General features: G+C 31.6%; 2 protein-coding genes across 3 annotated transcripts; one reads left to right on the top strand and one right to left on the bottom strand.

Moving 5' to 3' along the window:
* Positions 1 to 179: 179 nt before the first annotated feature.
* LOC130718545 (beta-glucosidase 12-like) lies at positions 180 to 6,681 on the top strand. 2 transcript variants are annotated; one of them, XM_057569145.1, is made up of 13 exons: positions 180 to 395; positions 1,119 to 1,188; positions 2,463 to 2,521; positions 2,671 to 2,746; positions 2,858 to 2,935; positions 3,029 to 3,116; positions 4,059 to 4,314; positions 4,657 to 4,772; positions 5,115 to 5,326; positions 5,426 to 5,457; positions 5,718 to 5,820; positions 5,954 to 6,062; positions 6,144 to 6,681. In XM_057569145.1, the coding sequence occupies exons 1-13, from the start codon at positions 222 to 224 to the stop codon at positions 6,313 to 6,315; spliced, it is 1,545 nt and encodes a 514-aa protein (XP_057425128.1). In that variant the 5' UTR covers positions 180 to 221; the 3' UTR covers positions 6,316 to 6,681. The 2 variants fall into 2 exon arrangements, with proteins under 2 accessions (XP_057425128.1, XP_057425129.1); XM_057569146.1 differs by having other exon boundaries at positions 254 to 395; positions 2,410 to 2,521.
* A 5,081-nt stretch (positions 6,682 to 11,762) lies between these two features.
* On the bottom strand, positions 11,763 to 14,469 carry LOC130718818 (rRNA 2'-O-methyltransferase fibrillarin 1-like). The gene is made up of 8 exons (XM_057569444.1): positions 14,419 to 14,469; positions 13,860 to 13,888; positions 13,566 to 13,690; positions 13,387 to 13,482; positions 13,204 to 13,281; positions 12,930 to 13,106; positions 12,675 to 12,743; positions 11,763 to 12,221 (listed from the first exon to the last, which is right to left on the bottom strand). Exons 2-8 carry the CDS (start codon positions 13,876 to 13,878, stop codon positions 12,006 to 12,008), a joined length of 780 nt encoding a protein of 259 aa, XP_057425427.1. The 5' UTR covers positions 13,879 to 13,888; positions 14,419 to 14,469; the 3' UTR covers positions 11,763 to 12,005.
* Positions 14,470 to 21,090: the final 6,621 nt, after the last annotated feature.

The following is a 21,090-nucleotide window of genomic DNA, read 5'->3' as shown; positions in this document are numbered from 1 at the left end:
GGCGTTACTATCAACGATTTGGTGGATACTTTGTCTTGGTTTACGTACGCCTTCTTTTCCTTGGGATGCTGGAGAGATTATTTTCAATGTTAATTTGTTTATATCTTCAGTTAGTCCATGGTAATCTGTATTTAACTGGACTTAATCTAACCAAGTTTCGCTTATAAAAAGGCCCACATTCTCACACAAATACTCACTCTTCTTCATCACATTCACTTGATATGGCACTCAACACGTTCTTAGTTTTCCTACTTCCCCTCTTGATTCTTCTTGTTTGCACATTACCTTCGTTTACTTTTGCACAAGAAGTTTCTCCCATTGTTGATGTTGCTTCACTTAATCGCAGCAGTTTTCCGAAAGGCTTCATTTTCGGGACAGCATCCTCAGCATATCAGGTATGGGTCTTTAAATACTAGGTTTTTTTTTTTTGCTTCGGAAAATTAACAAACAAACAACACAAGGCAAAGAAAACTAAGGACTCCTAAGCTATCCTTCAATAGATTGAGTTAATAAGAAAACACAATATTTGTCTCATTAATTCATGAAAAAAGTTCTATTTAATTTTTGTTTCGAAGTCGGTACTAATACAACACATTAACTTTGAATGTGAAGATTTGTGCTCATGGACATTACCTCCTGGACTAATGACATTCTATGGATTAACACATCAACTAAATAACTCATGGCATGTACTTGGTTTGGGTTACAATCCATGGTGTAGATCGTTCAGAGATTGAAAATGCATATGAAGTTCCTTCATTGTACAATACTTGAATGCTGAGACTAGCTGGACTAGAAATTAAATACCAATTTTATGTATTCTTTCAAAAAAAAACTACAGTATTGATTTGGAAATAATGATTTAAACATCCAAAAATATCATGTTTGAATTAGCGTTGGGCGCATAGTACAAATTAAATCACCGCCATATAATTATGCGCTCCCCTCCCCATGAAGAATGAAACGAGACTGTATCTCTTCATGTGCATTCAGAGAGCTAATAATGATACAATTTGTTTTCTCTTGTTTATACCGACCACTTTGGTATTTAAGATTTTCCAATCAAAATCACATTCATTAAGTAATTAATTTTGTGTGCTCATGATATGTGTTTGCAGTATGAAGGTGCGGCAAATAAATATGGTAGAAAACCAAGTATATGGGACACCTACGCCCACAACTATTCAGGTATATATCTATTTCAAGAAATTCAAGTGTGAGTAAGAAGTAATATGAGTAAATTAAAGACTATATATAAGCGTGAACACGCATACTTAAAATTTAACTGTAAATAATGAGTGGCTTATATTTGAACTTTTTTCTGGGTTATGAGGGGTTGAATTATAAAAAATTAGATATATATATATGTTGCTATATGACTGAAGATCTTGATGGAATGAATATATAGAACAAGTGATATAAGTTTTATTCTTATTTTTTCCTAACAAAGTTGCTCCTGCCCGTTTTCATCGTTTGGTGCTTGATTCAATGTTACTTGGAGTTTATCTAGGTGTTTATCAGGCGATGTGTTTCAAAAGTTTTACTTTTGGGTTCACCATAGCAATATGATTTTGAGGCTTTCTTATGTATTATTGAGGAGACTATACTCATTTTGTTGAGTGTCGTTTGTATTATCGACCATTCATCTAATATAAATTTTTGCTTTAAAAAAAATATTGGTTGCAAACGTAATCTAATGATAAAACACATTAAATAAAAGAAATAATTTAATAATTATTAGTTTATGAGTTTAGTTGATATGCAACCATGTAAATCTTTTGAAATCAGAATATTTTGACACATAAGATATTTGAATAAAAAATTAAAAAAACAAAAACTGAATCCTTTATTTGGTTGCAAAATAAACCTGTATCCTTTCCTAACTGTAAACGGCTTTAAAAATTCTGGTTATACTTTATAAATTCTGGCCAGAAGCAAATGAATTGGCAATGCTTATGGCCAGATTATATAAACCAATAATCTTGGATGGTTTCTTTACGGAATGCAAATCATGGTGTGGTGAGAAATGGGAATTGTATGACAATGGATTTCACGGCTGTCAAGGGGTGATATATAAGGACAAAAAACAATTGTTCAAAATAGATCGTTAATAAAGAACATATATAGTACTATCTTAAAATAAAAAATAGGTGATTATCTTACATATTCTATAAAATTTTACTTTTGAAAAATAAAACACTTAAAAAGGTATCATTTTTTTCTTTCCGAGTTCACTGAGACAGTGATTCGTTATTTTTACAAATATATTTTTGTTTGAATTTCTTCCGCATTAACACCCCTACTTTCTACTTTAAAAAATAAGGTGTAAAGGTAGTTTACGACTTTTGGTAGTAATATTCAATCATTTTCTTTACATAAACTAATTAATAATTAATGTGCAATATGTAGAGCGCATAGTAGACAGAAGCAACGGAGATTAATAATTAATGTGCAATATGCAGAGCGCATAGTAGACAGAAGCAACGGAGATGTCGCAGTAGATGAATATCACCGCTACAAGGTATGGTTAAATTTCGAATGACGACAATAAATATTCAACTAAAGTATCCTCCACATGCGACAAACTACAGTAAAAAGGCCAATAATAATCAACATATCCCACGAAATGATTATAAAATGATAGCCTTAAATACTTGTATATTATTACAGGAAGATGTTGGGATTATGAAGTCTATGAATATGGATGCATACAGATTTTCTATTTCTTGGTCTAGAATCCTTCCAAGTGAGTTAATTAATTAAATATCGAATATTGACTTTCAAATCCTATTTGTTAATTTTGCTTAATTAGATGGATATTCGGATTAACATTTTCTTAATCTTAAACTATTAACAGAAGGAAAGCTCAGGGGAGGTATCAACCAAGAAGGAATTAAATATTACAACAATCTCATCAACGAGCTGCTAGCTAATGGTCAAAATTGAAATTCAAAATTGGCATTTTATTATTTTCCCTCAAACAAATCGATAACAATTTAACATAATTAATTGGACGTTATTACTGCAGGTCTACAACCATATGTGACACTTTTTCATTGGGATATGCCCCAAGCTTTGGAAGATGAGTATGGTGGTTTCTTAAGTCCTCACGTTGTGTAAGTGTTACAAAATTTATGTCGGTAATGATACGTGTATCACAAATAAAACATACACATCAGAACATTATTTTTTCAATATCTTTTCCGATCACATTATATCACATGCCAAATTTATGACATATCTATTTTTTATTTTATCTCTTTAATGGTCAACATTCACTAGTCACCGGATTACACCAATCTTTCGAATTCATTTTCCGCCCAAGTTAGGCCTTAGCCCCGTCCCTTTTTGTAAATTAGTAAAAAAAACACAAAAAAAAAATATTAGCGCAATTCTATTGTGTGACCAAGTTAAAAATTAGTTTATTGGTGAATCTTATTTTTACTACTAATATATGTAGTACATGTTATTTACAATTAGCTCCTTATGTGCTAATATTAATTTACAAAAAGTTATTTTAACTTGTGAAGCATATTTTTCTTAGTCCAGAGTAGGCAAAGTCATAAAATAAATATTTTTAATTATTTTCGTTCAGATAATTTAGTCTTTTATGAATAAGAGTATAGTTCCTTAATCATGAATATATAACATCAATTTAGTTTTTCAATAATATAAATGTTGAGTGTGAGTTTGAAGTTTCACAATGGATGGAAGTGAAGATGTTGAAGAGTATATAAGAGATAATAAGATCCACAAATTCAATGTCTTAATGTTTTGGGTAAAGATGTGGTGTATGTCTCTTGATAATCTTTTCTACTGGCCAACATAATGTGTAGATAGATCTCACGGCCGCTGATGAGGCAAGAATAAAATGACGTTTAACCCATCAGTTTCAGTCATATACTAGAAGGGTGATGTATATATTATTTTTCATATCTCACACAAATTTATTTTCAAGGTCAAATTATGTTCTCTCTATAATAAATTATATATGCACCTAAATTGAAGGTATGTATATAAATAAATTTATATTTAACATGTCATGGTTGATTTTTCAGAAAAGATTTTAGAGATTATGCGGAGCTTTGTTTCAAAGAATTTGGAGATAGAGTGAAACATTGGATTACTTTGAATGAACCATGGGTTTACACTAGCAATGGCTATGCAGTTGGGGAATTTGCACCAGGTCGATGTTCTAAATGGTTGAATCGAAATTGCACCGGTGGTGATTCAGGAACAGAGCCATATTTAGTTTCACACAACCAACTTCTTGCTCATGCAGAAGTTTTCCATGTGTACAAGAAGAAATATCAGGTTCATTACACTATTGTGAATTAATGACTAAATATACTTACTACTATATGTGTTGTTGGGGATGTATGACATGATAATATATAGTATACTTAATGTGAGAATGATATGAATAAATTATGACTGTTAGATCTAATTATGAAGATTAGCACATGAAGTCATGCATGTGACGTGACATTTTTAAGTGTCACATGAACATTAATAACTTTTAATCTGTGATCATTCATGATTAGATCTAAAAGTCATGATTTATTTTTATCATTCTCATATAAAAAAGTCATTCTCATAACGTACATCGTTGGTATTGTTAGCTAACTTACTACCAAGTTTAAACTCTCTATGCAGGCATCTCAAAAGGGTATCATAGGAATAACATTGGTGACTTATTGGTTCGAACCACTTTTAGATAACAAATATGATCATGACGCTGCTGGACGAGCAATTGACTTCATGCTTGGATGGTATGTGCTGCAACGCTCTCAAATAATATATTATTAGAAGTACAAGGACGCTTCAATTCATTACAATACCAACATAAGAATAAATGACAACATAGATTATGTTGCACTACTTAGTGCACATCAAATTAAAACCACTCCCGACAATCCCTTAGAACTAGAAACCCATTGGAAGCTTAATCTAGCTCACTTAAAATACACCTAAAGTCAAGTAATTTCCATGACAATAGGTTTGTTAATTATGTGCTAAAAGTAATGTGTAAAGAAAGTATTTTAACTTGTGATCAACCGACTTATTTTTCATGATTCATCGAGTCAATTTTCATTTGTAAACAATGATTGCAGGCATTTGAATCCACTGACAACAGGAAAATATCCACAGAGTATGCGTTCCCTAGTTGGAAACAGATTGCCAGAGTTTTCTTTGAAGCAAGCTAGGCTAATTAATGGTTCATTTGATTTTATTGGACTAAATTATTACACCACTTATTATGCTACCAACGCATCTTCTGTAAGCCAGCCCAATTCTATCACAGACTCTCTTGCCTATCTTACACGTGAGCACATCTTTATCAATCAATTCTTTAAATTATTACTCCATATATATAAGTTAATTTGATAATTAATAGCAAAATCTCTTGTTTCTTTTATGGTAGATGAGCGTAACGGGAATCCCATAGGTCCAAGGGTATGTATATGACCATATCAATGTGTAGTTGTATAATGTCCATGTTAAAATTTGTTGGGTAATGATCCATAGATGTACGATTTTTTTTAACACCCAATGGATATACTTTTTAATGTGATTTAAGCCACTAAATTTGTAGCGGTTCAGACCACTGCTAAGCGCATGTCCATCGGATGTTCGGAAAAATCTATATGTCTATGTAACATTTTTGAAATTTGTTTGACTATAGCAATAACTAATGTTTCTAATCATGTTTGTAGGCTGCTTCGGATTGGTTATATATTTATCCAAAAGGACTTCAACAATTGTTGCTCTATATCAAGAAAAATTACAACAACCCTCTGATTTATATTACTGAAAATGGTAAATCCATCAAACTTCTCATTTATAATCACACAATATATAATCGAATGTTTACCTTGAGTTTTTTTAATATATATTAACAATTATCATGTACGAAAGAATTTATATTTTGCATATTGCACTTGAATGGTAGGTATGAGTGAGTTCAATAATCCAACACTGTCACTAGAGGAAGCTCTTATAGACACTTTCAGAATTGACTATTATTTTCGACATCTCTTTTATCTTCAATCTGCAATAAGGTGAGTTATTGTTTACATGTATTTTTTGAAAAATGATTTTCTATACCTAATTTAATACTTTCATTTTGGTGAATTTTAAAGGAATGGATCAAACGTCAAAGGATATTTCGCATGGTCATTGTTGGACAATTATGAATGGTCTTCAGGTTATACAGTGCGATTTGGAATGAATTTTGTGGATTACGAAAATGGATTGAAGAGGTACAAAAAGCTATCCGCAAAATGGTTCACGAACTTTCTCAAAAGATATTAGACTTTGGATGACTAATTGTTCTACAAATTATGCAATGAAGTACATCATTCAAGTTAAGCTTTCAATAATTATATGATCCTTCGACTGAATCCGCTTCTGGTGCTGATGTGGGTGGGTTGTTGTGATCGTATTTTGTTTTTTGTTGTATCCATCTGCTTGTTCCAACTGCAGCGGTGTGGACTGTGGTACTGCTCAGGTCCTGCTTTCGTCTTGTTGGGTTGTTTTAGTGGGTTGTTGTTATGTTGCCTTTTGTACCTTTTTGTTCCTTGTAACTTGGGGGATTGAACTCTTTTACTCCAATGTTCTATTTCTCTTTGTATCTGTTATGTTTCTAATCAATAAAAGTTTCTGTTATCTAAAAAATTATATGATCCTTCGTCTTTTATTTTTTGGCTATATGGAGGGATCGTCCTTCATTATCAAAGTCAAAGGAAATTATATTCTTTTAATAATAGCTATTTTGCCATACATTTATGTGCATTTGTTTGTATGTACCTTTTAAATAAAAAAAATATGGATTTGGTTCCTATAAAAGGAGTGAGATTTAATTTTGTCTTCCACACCATGAGAAGTAACATGGTCTTAGTTCTCATATGAGCCAAGGCTCCAATGACCTTGTTATGTGTCTAGTCAGGTTGGATGTGGTACGCCACATGTAACTTTTAATTAATATTTATTTCACACATGTATATTTATAAATTTAATTAATTATATGTTGGAAGAGCCTTCCACATTGGGTGTGGATCAGAGTCGTTCGGGTACTATGTTGGAGTAGGTTAGGTCGTTTATGTGATGATGTTCCTTATTGATAGAGATCTCAGAGTTAGAGATGTATTGGTGGCGAGCCGTGTGCACACTGTGGGCCTCTATACTCCTTTACTGCAAGAATTTTTGGAACTTTCTATCCATCTCACTATTCATCTAGAGGTTTATGATGCTATTGCGTGGGAGCCGTCTCTTGATCGATGACCGTTTAGGGTGATGAGCGGTTATGAGTAGTTGGTTATTCGTTAAGCTCCAATCTTACCATGTGAGTTGGAAGTGAGTGTGACATTTACAAGTCCTTGAGAGGGTGCGTGTTTTCCTTTGACGGACTTTCATATGGCATTACCTACTACCTTGTTGTTATACCATTGTGGTATTCTTCCTCAGGATTTTGTGTATGTTGTGAAAAACGAGCCAATAGGTTATCATGTGTGTCTTAATGGACTGCTTTGGGGCTTGATAGGTCTAGTGGGCATTGAATTTTGGACATATTTCAAAAATATTTACTACTATTACATTCTTGGATTGGATTTCCACCATTTATGTTTGTCGTCGACAATTCTTTGTCATTGTAGTGTAACTATATGTCACAAAAAACTTTGACTGAAATTTGGTCAATAAGTAAGAGAGGTAGAGTTAGTAGGGGCGTACCTAGGGAGGGGTTGGCAGGGGCCACGACTCCAAGAATTTTGAAATTTTTTACCAACTAAAGGTCTTTTGATGCAGTTTTTTCGTGGTCCTAGTCTGATCCCCCCAAAGTTATGTTGTTGTTGTAGAATTTTAGTCGCATCTCTCAATTATCACAAATTTGCCCTTTGCAGCGTCCCGGTGAAATTAGATGGAGTTCTCATTTTAAGTTAATAACAAGTTTGATAAGCTTGTTTGGTTGGACGGTTATGCCTCTTGAAAATAAAAATGAGAATGCATCTAATTCTTCTCGGCGAAGAGATATGAGAGCAACTTCAGGTAAATTGGTGAGTTTTGAATTTATTTTTATGTTAAATGTGATGAAATAAATATTGTGAATCAGTGATACCTTTGATGAGCCTTATATCGAAGTTCTCAAGATATAGTTAATGCTTTGAATCTTATGTCAACAACTTAATTTATTCTTCGAAAATTGAAAGACAATGGTTGAAAGCAGTCATTGTAGTGTGTTATAACATTTTGCGATGCTCACCAAGTTGAAGTTTCTTAGATGAAATCCCTTTTTGTCGACAAGGGTTGTCATAGGAAACACGATGAGATATGAAACATCATTATAGAATATGTGTATTTTATTCTGCAATTGATTTGTCGCTATCTGAATTAAATAGAAAATTTCATGCAAACATAGTAGAACTTCTTGTACTTAGTTCAGTTTTAGATCCAAAGGAAAATTTAAATCATTTGATAATGAGAAAATCTGTAAGTTTGTTGAGAAATTTTATGCAGATGATTTTTTCGAGTTGGAAAAAAGGAATTTGCCATTTCAACTTAGACATTATCACTAAAATGTTTACCAAGGTCTTAATTAAGGAAAAATGTCTAGTTTATCTGACTTTTACCAGAGGTTAGTTGAAACTGGAAAAGCAGCAATATTTTCACTTGTTGATAGATAGATACGTCTTGTTTTAACACGTTCTATTTCAAAAACATTTAAAGAGCGATCTTTTTCTGCAATTAAATTTATTAAGACTCGTTTCACAAGAAGATTGAATATGACATTCTCATTATTTCTAATTAATCGATATTCATGAGCACTTATTTGTACAAAGGGCATGGTTTAATGCATTAGTGCTGCAACAACTTCTCGGGTGTATTGCCTCTCTTTTGCGAATTTACTCCTCCTCCCTATGCGCAGTTTCTTCGTCGGAGGTGGTGGCATCGTCGTGCCTGCACTCACCTTTGCTTCTTCTTGGTCCATCGTCCTCGTCCTCAGTGGAATTGTCTTCTGGTTTAGATTGTGAGCTGTGGGGTCGCGTATTTTCTTCTCATGAAGGCCACGACTATGTCACTTCTGGCATGCGGGGGGACCTGGTTGGGTGCGTTGTTGATGGGGAGAGCGTTGATAATTATTCATCTCTTGGGGTGGAGGAGGATTCTAGTCATGGGGTTCTCGAGTTGGAGTTTTCACCTCCGAGGCCCTAGCGCCGCGAGCGCCCAAAGAAGAATCTAGCGGGGAAGCAAGCCTCCACGGGTGCTCTTCGTAGGCCTAGAGGTCGTCTGAAAAATCCAATTCTGAGGAAATCTCGAATTCTCCCACTCCGGCTAGTCCCCCATCTCCTTGTGGTCCCTACTTCGCTCGGGCTACGAAGGCTTGGTTTTTGGGAAAATATGCAGGTATGGTTTTCCCTGGCAGTGACGAAGAGGCCATTCGTGGACTGGCTGAGGAGCTGAAGGAAAGTTGGCCTGTTAGTTTATAGGTTCTTTATGTCGGTATTTGGGTTTTGCTTGGTTTGGGGTTTTAGTTGGTTTTTGGGGCTTTATCTTTTGGTTTCCCTTGTTCCCTTTTAATTTCCGGTTGGGTTCTGTCGCAACCGGGGTAGTGGTGGGACGACGCATAAAAAGGTTTTTAAATCAGAAGAGTCGCCACCAATTTATTAAGGGAAAATGGAGCCCTTGAAATAAAAGAAAATTGGTCTGCGTCAGAGTTCTGAACCCGAGAGTCATTTACGTATGGAGAAGGTATTAGCACCCCACGACGTCCGTAAAACGGTTACCTTTGATTGATTGCGCAAAATTAAATAACTTTAAAGATATTAATTTCACCCCAAAAAGAAGATTTAAATTTTTGATATCCTATGATTTAGTATTTACAAATGAGAGAAAATGATTGTTTACATAGAACCCTAAGGTTTTTAATTTTAAACTGTCTGTCGGGGTTTAAATCCCGGCCTACGTATTCTCTGTGAGGAGACATCAAGGCTACGTAGTTCTAACAGATTTAAATTGATTGAAAAGTGATTTTTAAATGATATTGATTTTTTGTGATTTTGAAAGAAGACTTTTTTGTATTTTTTGAGATTTTTTATGATAAACAAAAAGCATATTTTTTGGTTTTTTATGTCTAAGATTTGAACACATATTAAGAGACATACACACATTATATTAACTAGACACACACAAAGAAAATAACACACACACATATCCGGATCTGGATCTTAGAATCTTACGATTTTACAATTCTTTTGGGGCTTTATGATCCGAATCCCATGTAGGATCTCATTGTTATAGGATCCCGATCTTTGAGGGGTAGGATCTAGAATCAATCCAATCCCAACTTGTGTTTTGGACGAAAAGAGAGACTCACTTGAGGTGCAGGACCTCCGTAACCACTTCCCATCGTCTTATTTCTAAACATGTGTTACAGTGTCTACATTCGATTAACATTTGTGATTTTAATGTCTAAACCGTCAATAATGTGTAAAGTTACAAAAGTACCTACCAAAATTTAAGTTCTTTACGGTCTAAAACCGTCAATCGTGTTTTTAAAGCTACAAAAATACCTACCAAAAATAATTTTGGAATGAATTTTTAATAATACATTTTTAAAATTCCAGAATTTTTCTTTTTCAAAATGCTTTTCGGAATTTAATTTCTGATAAGTGCTTTTGTGGCAATTTCCATTACAAGCAGTTTAGTATTGAATGTTGTGAATGTTATAGCGTGACCCTAGTGTTACATGTTCCAAATAGGGGGTAGGGGGAAGGGTAGCTCACATGGTGAGCTAAGGAAATGAAGGGATTTGCAGGGTTCGAATCCTGGTGAATGAACTAATTTACTAACAATTAACAACTAACATTGACCTATAAAAAAAAACATGTTCCAAATAGGGATAACAACAGGTAGAATCTGGATCGGGGGCTGGGATCCTCTCCAGTGAAATTCTCTCAAGTTTTCTCCAGTGGACATTTGTGGCGGTTTTAGACCGCCACAAAATGTTGTCAGCTGCCACAAAGTCTGTCAATTTTTTTCAGCAGTATTTTATGGCAGCTGGAAAAATTTTGTGGTGGTTTTAAACCGCCACAAATGTCCCATTGAGAAAAATTGAGAGAATTTCACTGGAGAGGATCCGGACCCAATCTGGATGCAATTTCGGACCCAATCTGGATGCAATTTCAAGTTGGCATTGAGTACCATATTTTTAATCATCTTTACAATAGCGTGCTTGTATTTTGATCTTTTACTCTCACCTTTAATGTTGTCAAACAAATTCTCTCCAAACAAATTCTCTCCAATGAGCCTTTAATTTAACGGCATGACTTGTATTCATTGGTTTCGCCTTACGGTTTAGCGATCAAAATAACCCTTTAAGTTCACTCTCACGTCAATAAAAGGGTTTTCCCTAATCCAAGTAATTTCAAAATTTTAGTATTAACAAAATGATAAAGTTTGTTTCAATACTATTCTAGTCAAATGCTTTGAATTATACGTGGATTGTAGCATCCGATATGCAGTGTCCCATCTAGTTATACTCTGTTAACACTACATTATATGCAACAAAATTTCAAGCCATAATAAAATTACCAAGAGGTTTGTCAGCTATCAAGAAATCTAACCTGAAATGAATCATCATAACAGATTTGTAATGAATACATAGATGAGACCGCGGAAAAATATGCAAACAATGTTGTTGATTTCATCTCAATCAGTTAAGAATGCAATTATATGCAAATCCTGAGATGTTTATTTACTCATGACATCTTCACAAAAAAGCTAATAATAATAATAATAATAACAATAATAATAATTTCCTCTAGGCATTATCCCAAGCAAACATAGACAAAATAAAACATATCCACATAGGTAACATTAACAAGCCATAATTTTAAAATACGACAAAAAGAAAATAGCATATTCAATAATTACGGGAAGTACACCACAAAAGCTAGTTGTTGTAGATGGAGAGCTTAAGGCCTTATAAAACCCTGCATTAGAATCTCTCATACTTCCAATGTGCGAAGACTCATATCTTGCAATTGGGCATCTAACATACGCACTTTCAGGCTGGTCATTTTGTATCCACCAATCAAAACATAATGGTCCGCCTCAGATAGAAGGGTGGTCTGCTCCCTTGGGTTAAATTGTTCTTTCTTCAGCTTACGGACTTCACTACGAGTGACTGATTCAGGATCTTGTGTTGAGTCTATGCAGTTAGTCTAACATAAAAAATAAATTGAATGAGCATTATTTACTGGATCAACAGTTATAACCCATCACTTTACACCTCTGACCTAACCATTTATCAACCTAAAAAACCAAATAATGAATTTAAACTGAAAGCAAAAATTTACCTGTTTAAACAGTTCTATATTAAAACATTGGGAGTACAAATTCCATTTAAAAATTCATATTAACTAAGAAATATGTTTGGTCGGTAGACACCCAAGTGGGGTGTTTAGAGTTTAGACCCAATTAAACTTTAGAGCAAGGAAGAGAAGAGAGGGAAATGATCAATGCGATATATGATGTGATAAAAAGGAAAAAATAAAGAAAATTATGCAGCAGTGTTTTAAAATCGGGATTAATTGATTTAAAACTGCCTAGTGTGACAGAGTCGCATAAAACTGAATAAAATTCTTAAAAAATATAATAACGTACATGTTACAAACCTTGAATGAGAGAACAAAATGACCTCCTGTTTTGAGATAATGTGAAGCATTCAACCCTAAAATTTTTGTCTGCAATGGTCAAAACTCATGAAAATAGCAAAATCAGTAGGAAAAAAAAAACTGATGAAGCAAGCATTATGGCACATCCTAATAAAAGGTCATTTGTAATCATGGCAAAGTTTATATAAACATGTTACTATAATATTATGCATAGCTACTGATTCTAGATACATCAGTTATAAACATAAAACACACCTGATCAGGTTGAGCAATGTCAGAATATATCACATCTACCATTCCAACCAATGTGACGTACTTTGCTGGATATCTAGGATCTTCAATAATGGGTATAACATTAGTAAGCATCGCAGCCATGTTGACCAAGTCAGGACCACTTACATTGGAACATCCAACTGCATAGACCAATCCTGACTATATAAAATAAAATAAAACACCATATTGGGATCAGCCATTAACACCATGACACCATATAAGTAAAAAGATTATACAAAATTGAACTAGTACTTACTGGACCAACAATGTCAGACAAAAGAGAAATAGTTGCGCCACAAGCAGTTCCTAGGTAAAGGACTTTGGATCCAGGTTTCTTTAATTATTATACACAAAAACACATAGATGTCAAGATACTGTAATTGAAGCACAGTGACAAGGCAAAGCAAATAGTACAAGACAAGGAAAGGAAATTTCTTACAATATGAATGTTATCTGAGTGGGCAAATATGGCAGCAGCCAACTTGGAGGAAAAAGAGTTCCAAATCTTATACTCAACTTGTGTACCATCCTCATTCTGCAATTATTTTCATGCATGCGTGCTTAAGTTTTGTATTCAGAATAACAACAGATACTTAAAATAGAGAGAGAAATAACAACCTGCACAACAACCCTATTGTAAACAGCTTGACCAGGAAGCAGATTCTTAGTAAGAAAGACATCCGATACACCCTCAGCACTGAAAAGCCCTTCAAATCTGTGAGGCACAATCGCAAACTGATGACCTGCACGCACAAATTCAACAAAACACGGCAAAGATCACTCACCGGCCAATTTTGTTCAAAAGCTACTAGTACTAAATTACATTACATATGATTCCTTTGCATGGAGCATATCAGTACATTCTCAATGAACGAAATAAGTAGATTTTCAGGGCTAAAATTATTATGTTACCTGTAGGAAGAAGAGACATCTTTGAAGGTCTACAACAATACAAAGAATAGAACCCTAATTAGTATTTTATATCATATCAAACACGTAAAAATCTTATCTTATTATTATAAAAAGTAATCTTAGGCCTGTTATAGGGTACATTCAGGTAAGAGGGGAAATTAGTTTTTATAGATGCTGTAAAAAATTGAAAATAATAAATAAAAAGGAACCCTTTGAAACTCCCTTCTCTCTAACTCTCTCCCCACCAATGGGGCCTGATCCCGCGCCGTCCAATGCTCCCCTCTATCTTTTGGTCGCCGGAAAATACCACAGAACCCAGATCTCCCTAACCCCTTCCTGCTCATTCCAAGAACCCAATTCTCCATCTTCCACACCTCATATCTTCTTCCTACTAATCCCAAAAGCCCAGAACTTGGTTTATCTTAACAACCTCATCGCCCCTCAAAAAAACAACCCCATCATCACCGACAGAAGAGGAACCTGGTCTGGTCTGTACAAGTGCAAGGATAAAAAGAAAGTGAAAAATAAAAACATGTCAGTGAGGAAAATCGTCGAGCACCTTCCAAACGAGCTGCTGCTTGAACCAGGAAAGAGGCTGCGCTGTGTTGAGGAAGAAGCCAAGATTCAAAATATTTAATTTTGGATCACTTCTTTTTTATAGCCCACAGTCATCTTATTTAAGCCTTTTTTTAATTAAATCAAGATTTTATGAGTTTTTATTGTGATTTGCTAGATTTTGATAATCTTCGGATTTTATGAGTTTTTATTGTGATTTGCTAGATTTTAGTAGTTTTTATCTATATTTATGTAGTGCCTTTTTAAATTTTAGATTTGATTAGGATTTAGGTTGTTTATTTCATGATTTTATCTTTATTTTTATTTTTATAGTATTAATTAATTTTTATGGTATTTTTATTGAATTTTCGGATTTTTTAATTAATTCATGATTTTATGAGTTTTTATTGTGATTTTCTAGATTTTTGTAGTTTTTATTTATCTTTATTTATTACCTTTTTAAATTTTAGATTTGATTAGGATTTAGGTTGTTTATTTCTTTATTTTATCTTAATTTATATTATTATTTATTTAATGTTAATTTCAGGAAATATTTTATTTTATTTTAGAGTTATTTTTAGAGTACAAATTAATTAGGATTTAGGTTGTTTATTTTTATCTTAAATTAACTAGTATTTTTTTTACCCTTGCAATGCACGGGGAATATGTTTATTGTATGCGATATATCGATCATATTTTAAATCAATATCAATATCATCAATATCATCAATATATATTAGAAAAGAAGAACTTCCAAAGTGACGTGTCAGCACCAGATTAATTCTTAGTGACGTGTCAGCAGCAGATTAATTCTCATAAAAATTATTCCACATGTCAATTTGTTAGAGTATATAATTTTAAATTGATATATGTTTTAATTTTATATATTCTAACCTAATTAATTGATATTATTTTAGAAGATATAATTTTCAATTGATATATGTTTTAATTTTATGTATTCTAAAATAATTGATTGATATTATTTTAAAAGATAAGATTTGGTCTTTTAATTTATTTTAAATTTATTTTTAGAATATATTGATTAATTTTTATTGAATTTTCGAATTTTTTATTAATTCAGGATTTTATGAGTTTTTATTGTGATTTGCTAGATTTTGTTAGTTTTTATGCAACTTTATTTAATACCTTTTTTAATATTATATTTGATTGGGATTTAGGTTGTTTATTTCTTAATTTTATTTTAATTTATCTTATTATTTATTTTATTTTAAATCCAGGAAATACTATATTTTATTTTAGATTTACTTTTAGAGTATATTAATTAATTAATTAATTTTTCTTAAATTTTCGGATTTTTAATTAATTCAGGATTTAATGAGTTTTTATTGTGATTTGCCAGACTTGGTATTTTTATCAATCTTTATTTAGTACCTTTTTAAATTTTAGATTTGATTAGGATTTAGGTTGTTTATTTATTAATTTTATATTATTATTTATTTAATTTTACTTCCAAGAAATATTTTATTTTATTTTACATTTATTTATAGAGTATAATAATTAATTTTTATTGAATTTTCGGATTTTTAATTAATGCAGGATTTTATGAGTTTTTATTGTGATTTGCTAGATTTTGATAGTTTTTATCTATCCTTATTTATTGTTTATTTTTAATTTTAATTTCATGAAATTTTTTATTTTATTTTTGAGTTACTTTTAGAGTATAAATGAATTTTTATGGTATTTTTATTTAATTTTCATATTTTTATTTAATTTAGGATTTTATGAGTTTTTTATTGTGATTTGCTAGATTTTGGTAGTTTTTATCTATCTTTATTTAGTACATTTTTAAAGTTTAGATTTGATTATGATTTACGTTGTTTATTTCTTGATTTTATCTTAATTTATCTTATTATTTATTTAATGCTAATTCTAAGAAAAGGGAGTTGATTTGGTGCTGAGGGTCCACAAAGCTACCATGGACACGCATAGATTTTATAGCTGTTATTTCTACCTCTGCCACATGTCGCGATCAGGACAGAGGTATGTCGTAAGATGATGTTACGTGAAGAAGAGTTTATCATGTTGTGATTGATGGTTTGTGTCATTTCAGTTTATCCTTTGTTCGTAATTCAATCCTGGATTCTTAAATTTCACATATTTTGTGTGTTTTGATCCAAAAGTTTACAAATTTTTGCATAGACCCTTTGACGAATCATTGTTGAAGTCGTAATGTTTTGATTCCGATGTAATGTTTTTTCTATTGTTCTTCTTCCCCTTTTGTATTTTTTTAAACCAGATTTTAGTATAGTTTGTAGAAATCCATGCGTGTGAAACCATTCTAAACCAGATTTTGGTATAATTTATAGAAATTTACGAAACTTATGATAGCCTGAATTTATATTCATTTCTCAAATTTTACCCGTTTTTATTCTTCATGTTTGAGCTGTGTGTATAAGCATACTATTTGCACTGTATGTGAATGATGCACAACTTACTATTTTTTTTAATGATGCACATGTCAGTCAAATTGATGAAAGCATATGAATAGCTCACATTTAATCTTCATGAGTATGTTTAGCCCATTCTTAAGGTTGGTTCATGTTTTCCTCAAACTCATTAGTTTTGCATGTACTCATGTTTTAGTATGCCAATTGGGTGACTTATCTTACTTTGCTCTATATATTTCCTTAAGTTCAATTTAAATTGATTGTTAGTATAAGTTTATTGGTGAAGTAACCACAATTATTTTGGGTGGGAGAATTATTTTGTTTTTTTCTCACATATATAGATAATTTGTTGGGGTGCGCACATATGGGGCAATACACCATTTTTTGTTTCTCTTGACTGAAATGTGCATTTGATTTTTTGTTTCACAAGGGTTCCACCCCAAGATTCACAAATACACTAAATACAATTCTTTCACCACAGTCCTTTCAAATTGGTGAAGGAGGGTATTTTATTCTTCAAGACTTCATTTTGGGTTTCTGTTTCAATCTTCTTCATGAATTGATTTTGTTCTTCAACTAATTGTAAGATGTCATATGCTTTAAGGATTCCTGCTTTTCTCTTCTTAATCAAAAGCAAAAGGATTGAGGAAAAGAAAATCTTCTAGGGTGCAGAATATTCACTAATTGGAAAAAAAAAATAACACGTGTCATTCTCAGATTAATTCTCATAAAAAAATACATTTTAAAATTTTAGATTTGATTAGGATTTATATTGTATATTTCTTGATTTTATCTTAATTTATTTTTGATTTATTTTTAGAGTAAAAAAATACATTTTTAAATTTTAGATTTGATTAGGATTTAGGTGGTTTATTTCTTGATTTTATCTTAATTTATTTTTAGAGTATTAATTAATATATCCCAAACTTTTTTTTTAAAAAGAGTGAGTTTGAAAGCTATAGCTTAATTTAATTTTTTAATATATTCCCAAATAATAATAATAATAATAATAATAATAATAATAATAATAATAATAATAATAATAATAACATAGTGTGCGGATATGGGCCAGTTGGGTACTATAGTGCCCATACCCGCACTCATACCCACTATTTTTTGCGGGTAATTATCTATACTCAACCTCGTACCCATTTAGCGGTTTTTTACCATACCCATAGTGGGTATTTTTTGTGGGTACCCTATGATTTTGAGACTCATTGTCATCCATAGATTTAGATTTTGGCAAAGATTGATAGCTTCCTGTAATGACATTGAATTGTCTAAAGGTGGGGAGCTTCGAGTTGCTACCCACGTGAGTATGGAGACGAGTACATGTAATTTTTAAAAACGCGGGTATGGAGATGATACTATAGTACCTACCCATTGTCATCCCTACTTAGTTGGAATAAACATAATAATGTTATACTTCATGATATATCTTACACAATTCTAATTTGTGCTACTATCACATTAATTTTTTTTAAGATTAATATGTTGATAATTCCTTATATCTATGATTTGTGTTATCGTCTTCATATTTACGAAGAATGTGAAACGAGTTCCTCTTGGTCTCAATCGGGCTTAGAAGATAAGTCTTTATGTCCACTTTACTCATCAATTCTGACTTTTCTATTTCATTCGTTGTTTAATATATTTTAATAATCAAAGTATTAATTAATGTATCAAATACAATAGTCATATTTCCCGTGCAACGCGCGGGTAAAAAACACTAGTTATAAAAAAAAATTAAGATTCTAAGAATGTAAGAACAATTATAATAAAGCATATGATAAACACATATTAATCATGGGAAAAAAAGAATGTGATAGTAGCACAAATTAGGGTTGTGAAAGATAAATCATAAAATATGACATCATTTTGTTTATTTGAAGTCATAAAATAGCAATATATCAGACTTTGTACAAAATTTACGAACCTTAAACCGACAAAAATAATTTTGCATAGATTTCAAATTAGCCAACATAGATTTGTTTTGGTAATAAATTTTAGGTGCAGAAATTTCTCCTCTCCATTTGTAACTGAATGCATTCGGTTGGTATCCCATTTGATTTTATTTGAAATTTAACATAATATCAATCAATTAGTTTAGAATATAATGATTGTTTAAAAAATATAATGATACTCTTTATATACAATAAAATCTCACGTTACATATACATAAAGAAATCTCTAAAGTTAAAAAAAAGATTTTAATATTTTATGAAAAAGTTTCTCATATTTAAAATTTTTAAATTAGCCAACATAGATTTGTTTTGGTAATAAATTTTTGGTGCAGAAATTTCTCCTCTCCATTTATAACTGAACTAGTACTTTTAACCCGTGCAATGCACGGGGATATTCACTTTTAGTTGTTGTGTGTTTTTTTGGTTTAAATATGTCTTTTTTAAAATATATTTTGTTGATTAAAAGATATAAATTTATTTTAGACTATTTTCTTGAAAGTAATATATCTTAGACTATAAATTATTAAATTTTCTTTTTTCATTTTATCAAATGTTTGTTTTTTGTTTTTTGTTTTTTTGAGTTGTTATTTTGTTTTTATCTTTTGTGCTTGTTGTTTTAAATGCTAGATTAATATTATTTTTATATCCATTGAATAGTCTATCACGGGGAGTTGAAGTAACATGTATGTGCTAAGAATATGTGTTATTTTTTTGCAATTGACATTATTTCATTGAGAATAAAACTGAGTGTGTAGTATTTCACATTTTTTGTAAAAATATGTTCTTCATATGACCTTGCGAAATATCTCTTTGTAAACTACATTTGAAGTACTATGAGAATTGATGTCATCACCATCGCAAATGAGAATTCTTAATCTTTTACGATGAATGACTCTAGAGAATGCTACATATAACTGGCCATGTGAAAACACCAGTTTTGGAAAATATAACCTCACCCTTTTTAAAGACTGTCCTTGACTTTTATTTATTCTCATGACAAAAGAGTGTGCATGGGCAAACCCGAAGAGTTTATTGTGTTTAAAAACTCCGGTGTGTGGATATAATCTGGGATCTCATAATTGTTGCATGATAAACATGTGTTATCAACACTCAAATAAGTTTTCTCTTTTCCAAGAAACAATGATATCATGTATTCGTTCAAACTATCAACAATCTCATTAGTAGGAGCTAAAATAGCACGATGTTGAAAAAATTGGATCTTTGTAGTTTTGAAGGAAAGATAGATAAGTAGACTTGACAATAGAAGCCATTGGATCACCTGAATGTGAGACCAAAAATTTCTAAGGGATGTCCATGATTGTTTCATCTTCTATCTGCTTACCTGCATTTCCATCTCCTATGCTTAAAAATAGTGTACATAGTTTATGAAATGGTTTATAAATCTGAGATGCCAAATGTTGATTTTCTAACAATGACTATATATAAAGTAGAAAAGACACATGGGTGGGCAGAAATAGAGAAATTAAAAAGTCACTCTCATAATAGAGTTAGTGGCAACTTAGTACTTGAAGAACATTTCTAAAATGATATTAAAAAATATTAATTTATTAATTTAAGTACCTTTATTATTCAATTGTAAGTTTCACTATTTTAAGAAAAAAAATCACTAAAAACCACTTTGTATTCCATCACTTTGCTAACTCCCTTATGTTTTAATTTAATCAAATCATTTGCACATCAATACTTATGCACAACCCCTACGTATTAATTGACATCGGTTTTTTTTTTTTAATATACTTAATGGTGTTACACAATCTTTAGTTAAAACAAAAATAAAGAGACACATGGGTAGGTAGAAATAGAGAATTTAAAAAGTTACTCTCATAAGAGAGAGGTAGTGGCAAGTTAGTAAGAATATTTCTAAAAATATATTAAAATATATTAATTTATGTACCTTCATTATTCAATTGTAAGCTTCCCTAAAATTCCCTTGGGATTTCATCACTTTGCTAACGCCCTACGTTTTCATTTAATCAAATCATTTGCACATTAATACTTGTGGACAACCCCTACACATTAATAGTCTTTAGTTAAAACAAAACAAAGAGACACGAGGATGAGCATAAATAGAGAAGTTAAAAAGTTACTCTCATAATAGAGGTAGTGGAGATGGATGTCTAGGATTCGAACCCTGAGAAGGAACATTTGTAATTACTAACAACTAACCACTAATATTTGCCTATAAAAAAAAAGAGGTAATGGCAAGTTAGTACTTAAAGCATATGTCTAAAACCATTAAAAAATATTAATTTATGTACGTTTATTATTCAATTGTAAGCTTCA

This window comes from Lotus japonicus, chromosome 5 (genome assembly GCF_012489685.1).
Source record: "Lotus japonicus ecotype B-129 chromosome 5, LjGifu_v1.2".
NCBI lineage: Eukaryota > Viridiplantae > Streptophyta > Magnoliopsida > Fabales > Fabaceae > Lotus > Lotus japonicus.
Note: the sequence above shows the minus strand (reverse complement) of the source record. Positions and strands in the feature narration are given on the sequence as shown.

Coding starts and splice junctions, on each gene's coding strand:
- LOC130718545 (XM_057569145.1), top strand. CDS start 222: ATGGCACTCAACACGTTCTTAGTTTTCCTACTTCCCCTCTTGATTCTT. Junction 396..1,118: donor CAGCATCCTCAGCATATCAG/GTATGGGTCTTT, acceptor ATGTGTTTGCAG/TATGAAGGTGCGGCAAATAA. Junction 2,936..3,028: donor CAACGAGCTGCTAGCTAATG/GTCAAAATTGAA, acceptor TTATTACTGCAG/GTCTACAACCATATGTGACA.
- LOC130718818 (XM_057569444.1), bottom strand. Junction 13,483..13,565: donor ACAATAGGGTTGTTGTGCAG/GTTGTTATTTCT, acceptor AAATAATTGCAG/AATGAGGATGGTACACAAGT. Junction 12,744..12,929: donor ACATTGCTCAACCTGATCAG/GTGTGTTTTATG, acceptor TGACCATTGCAG/ACAAAAATTTTAGGGTTGAA.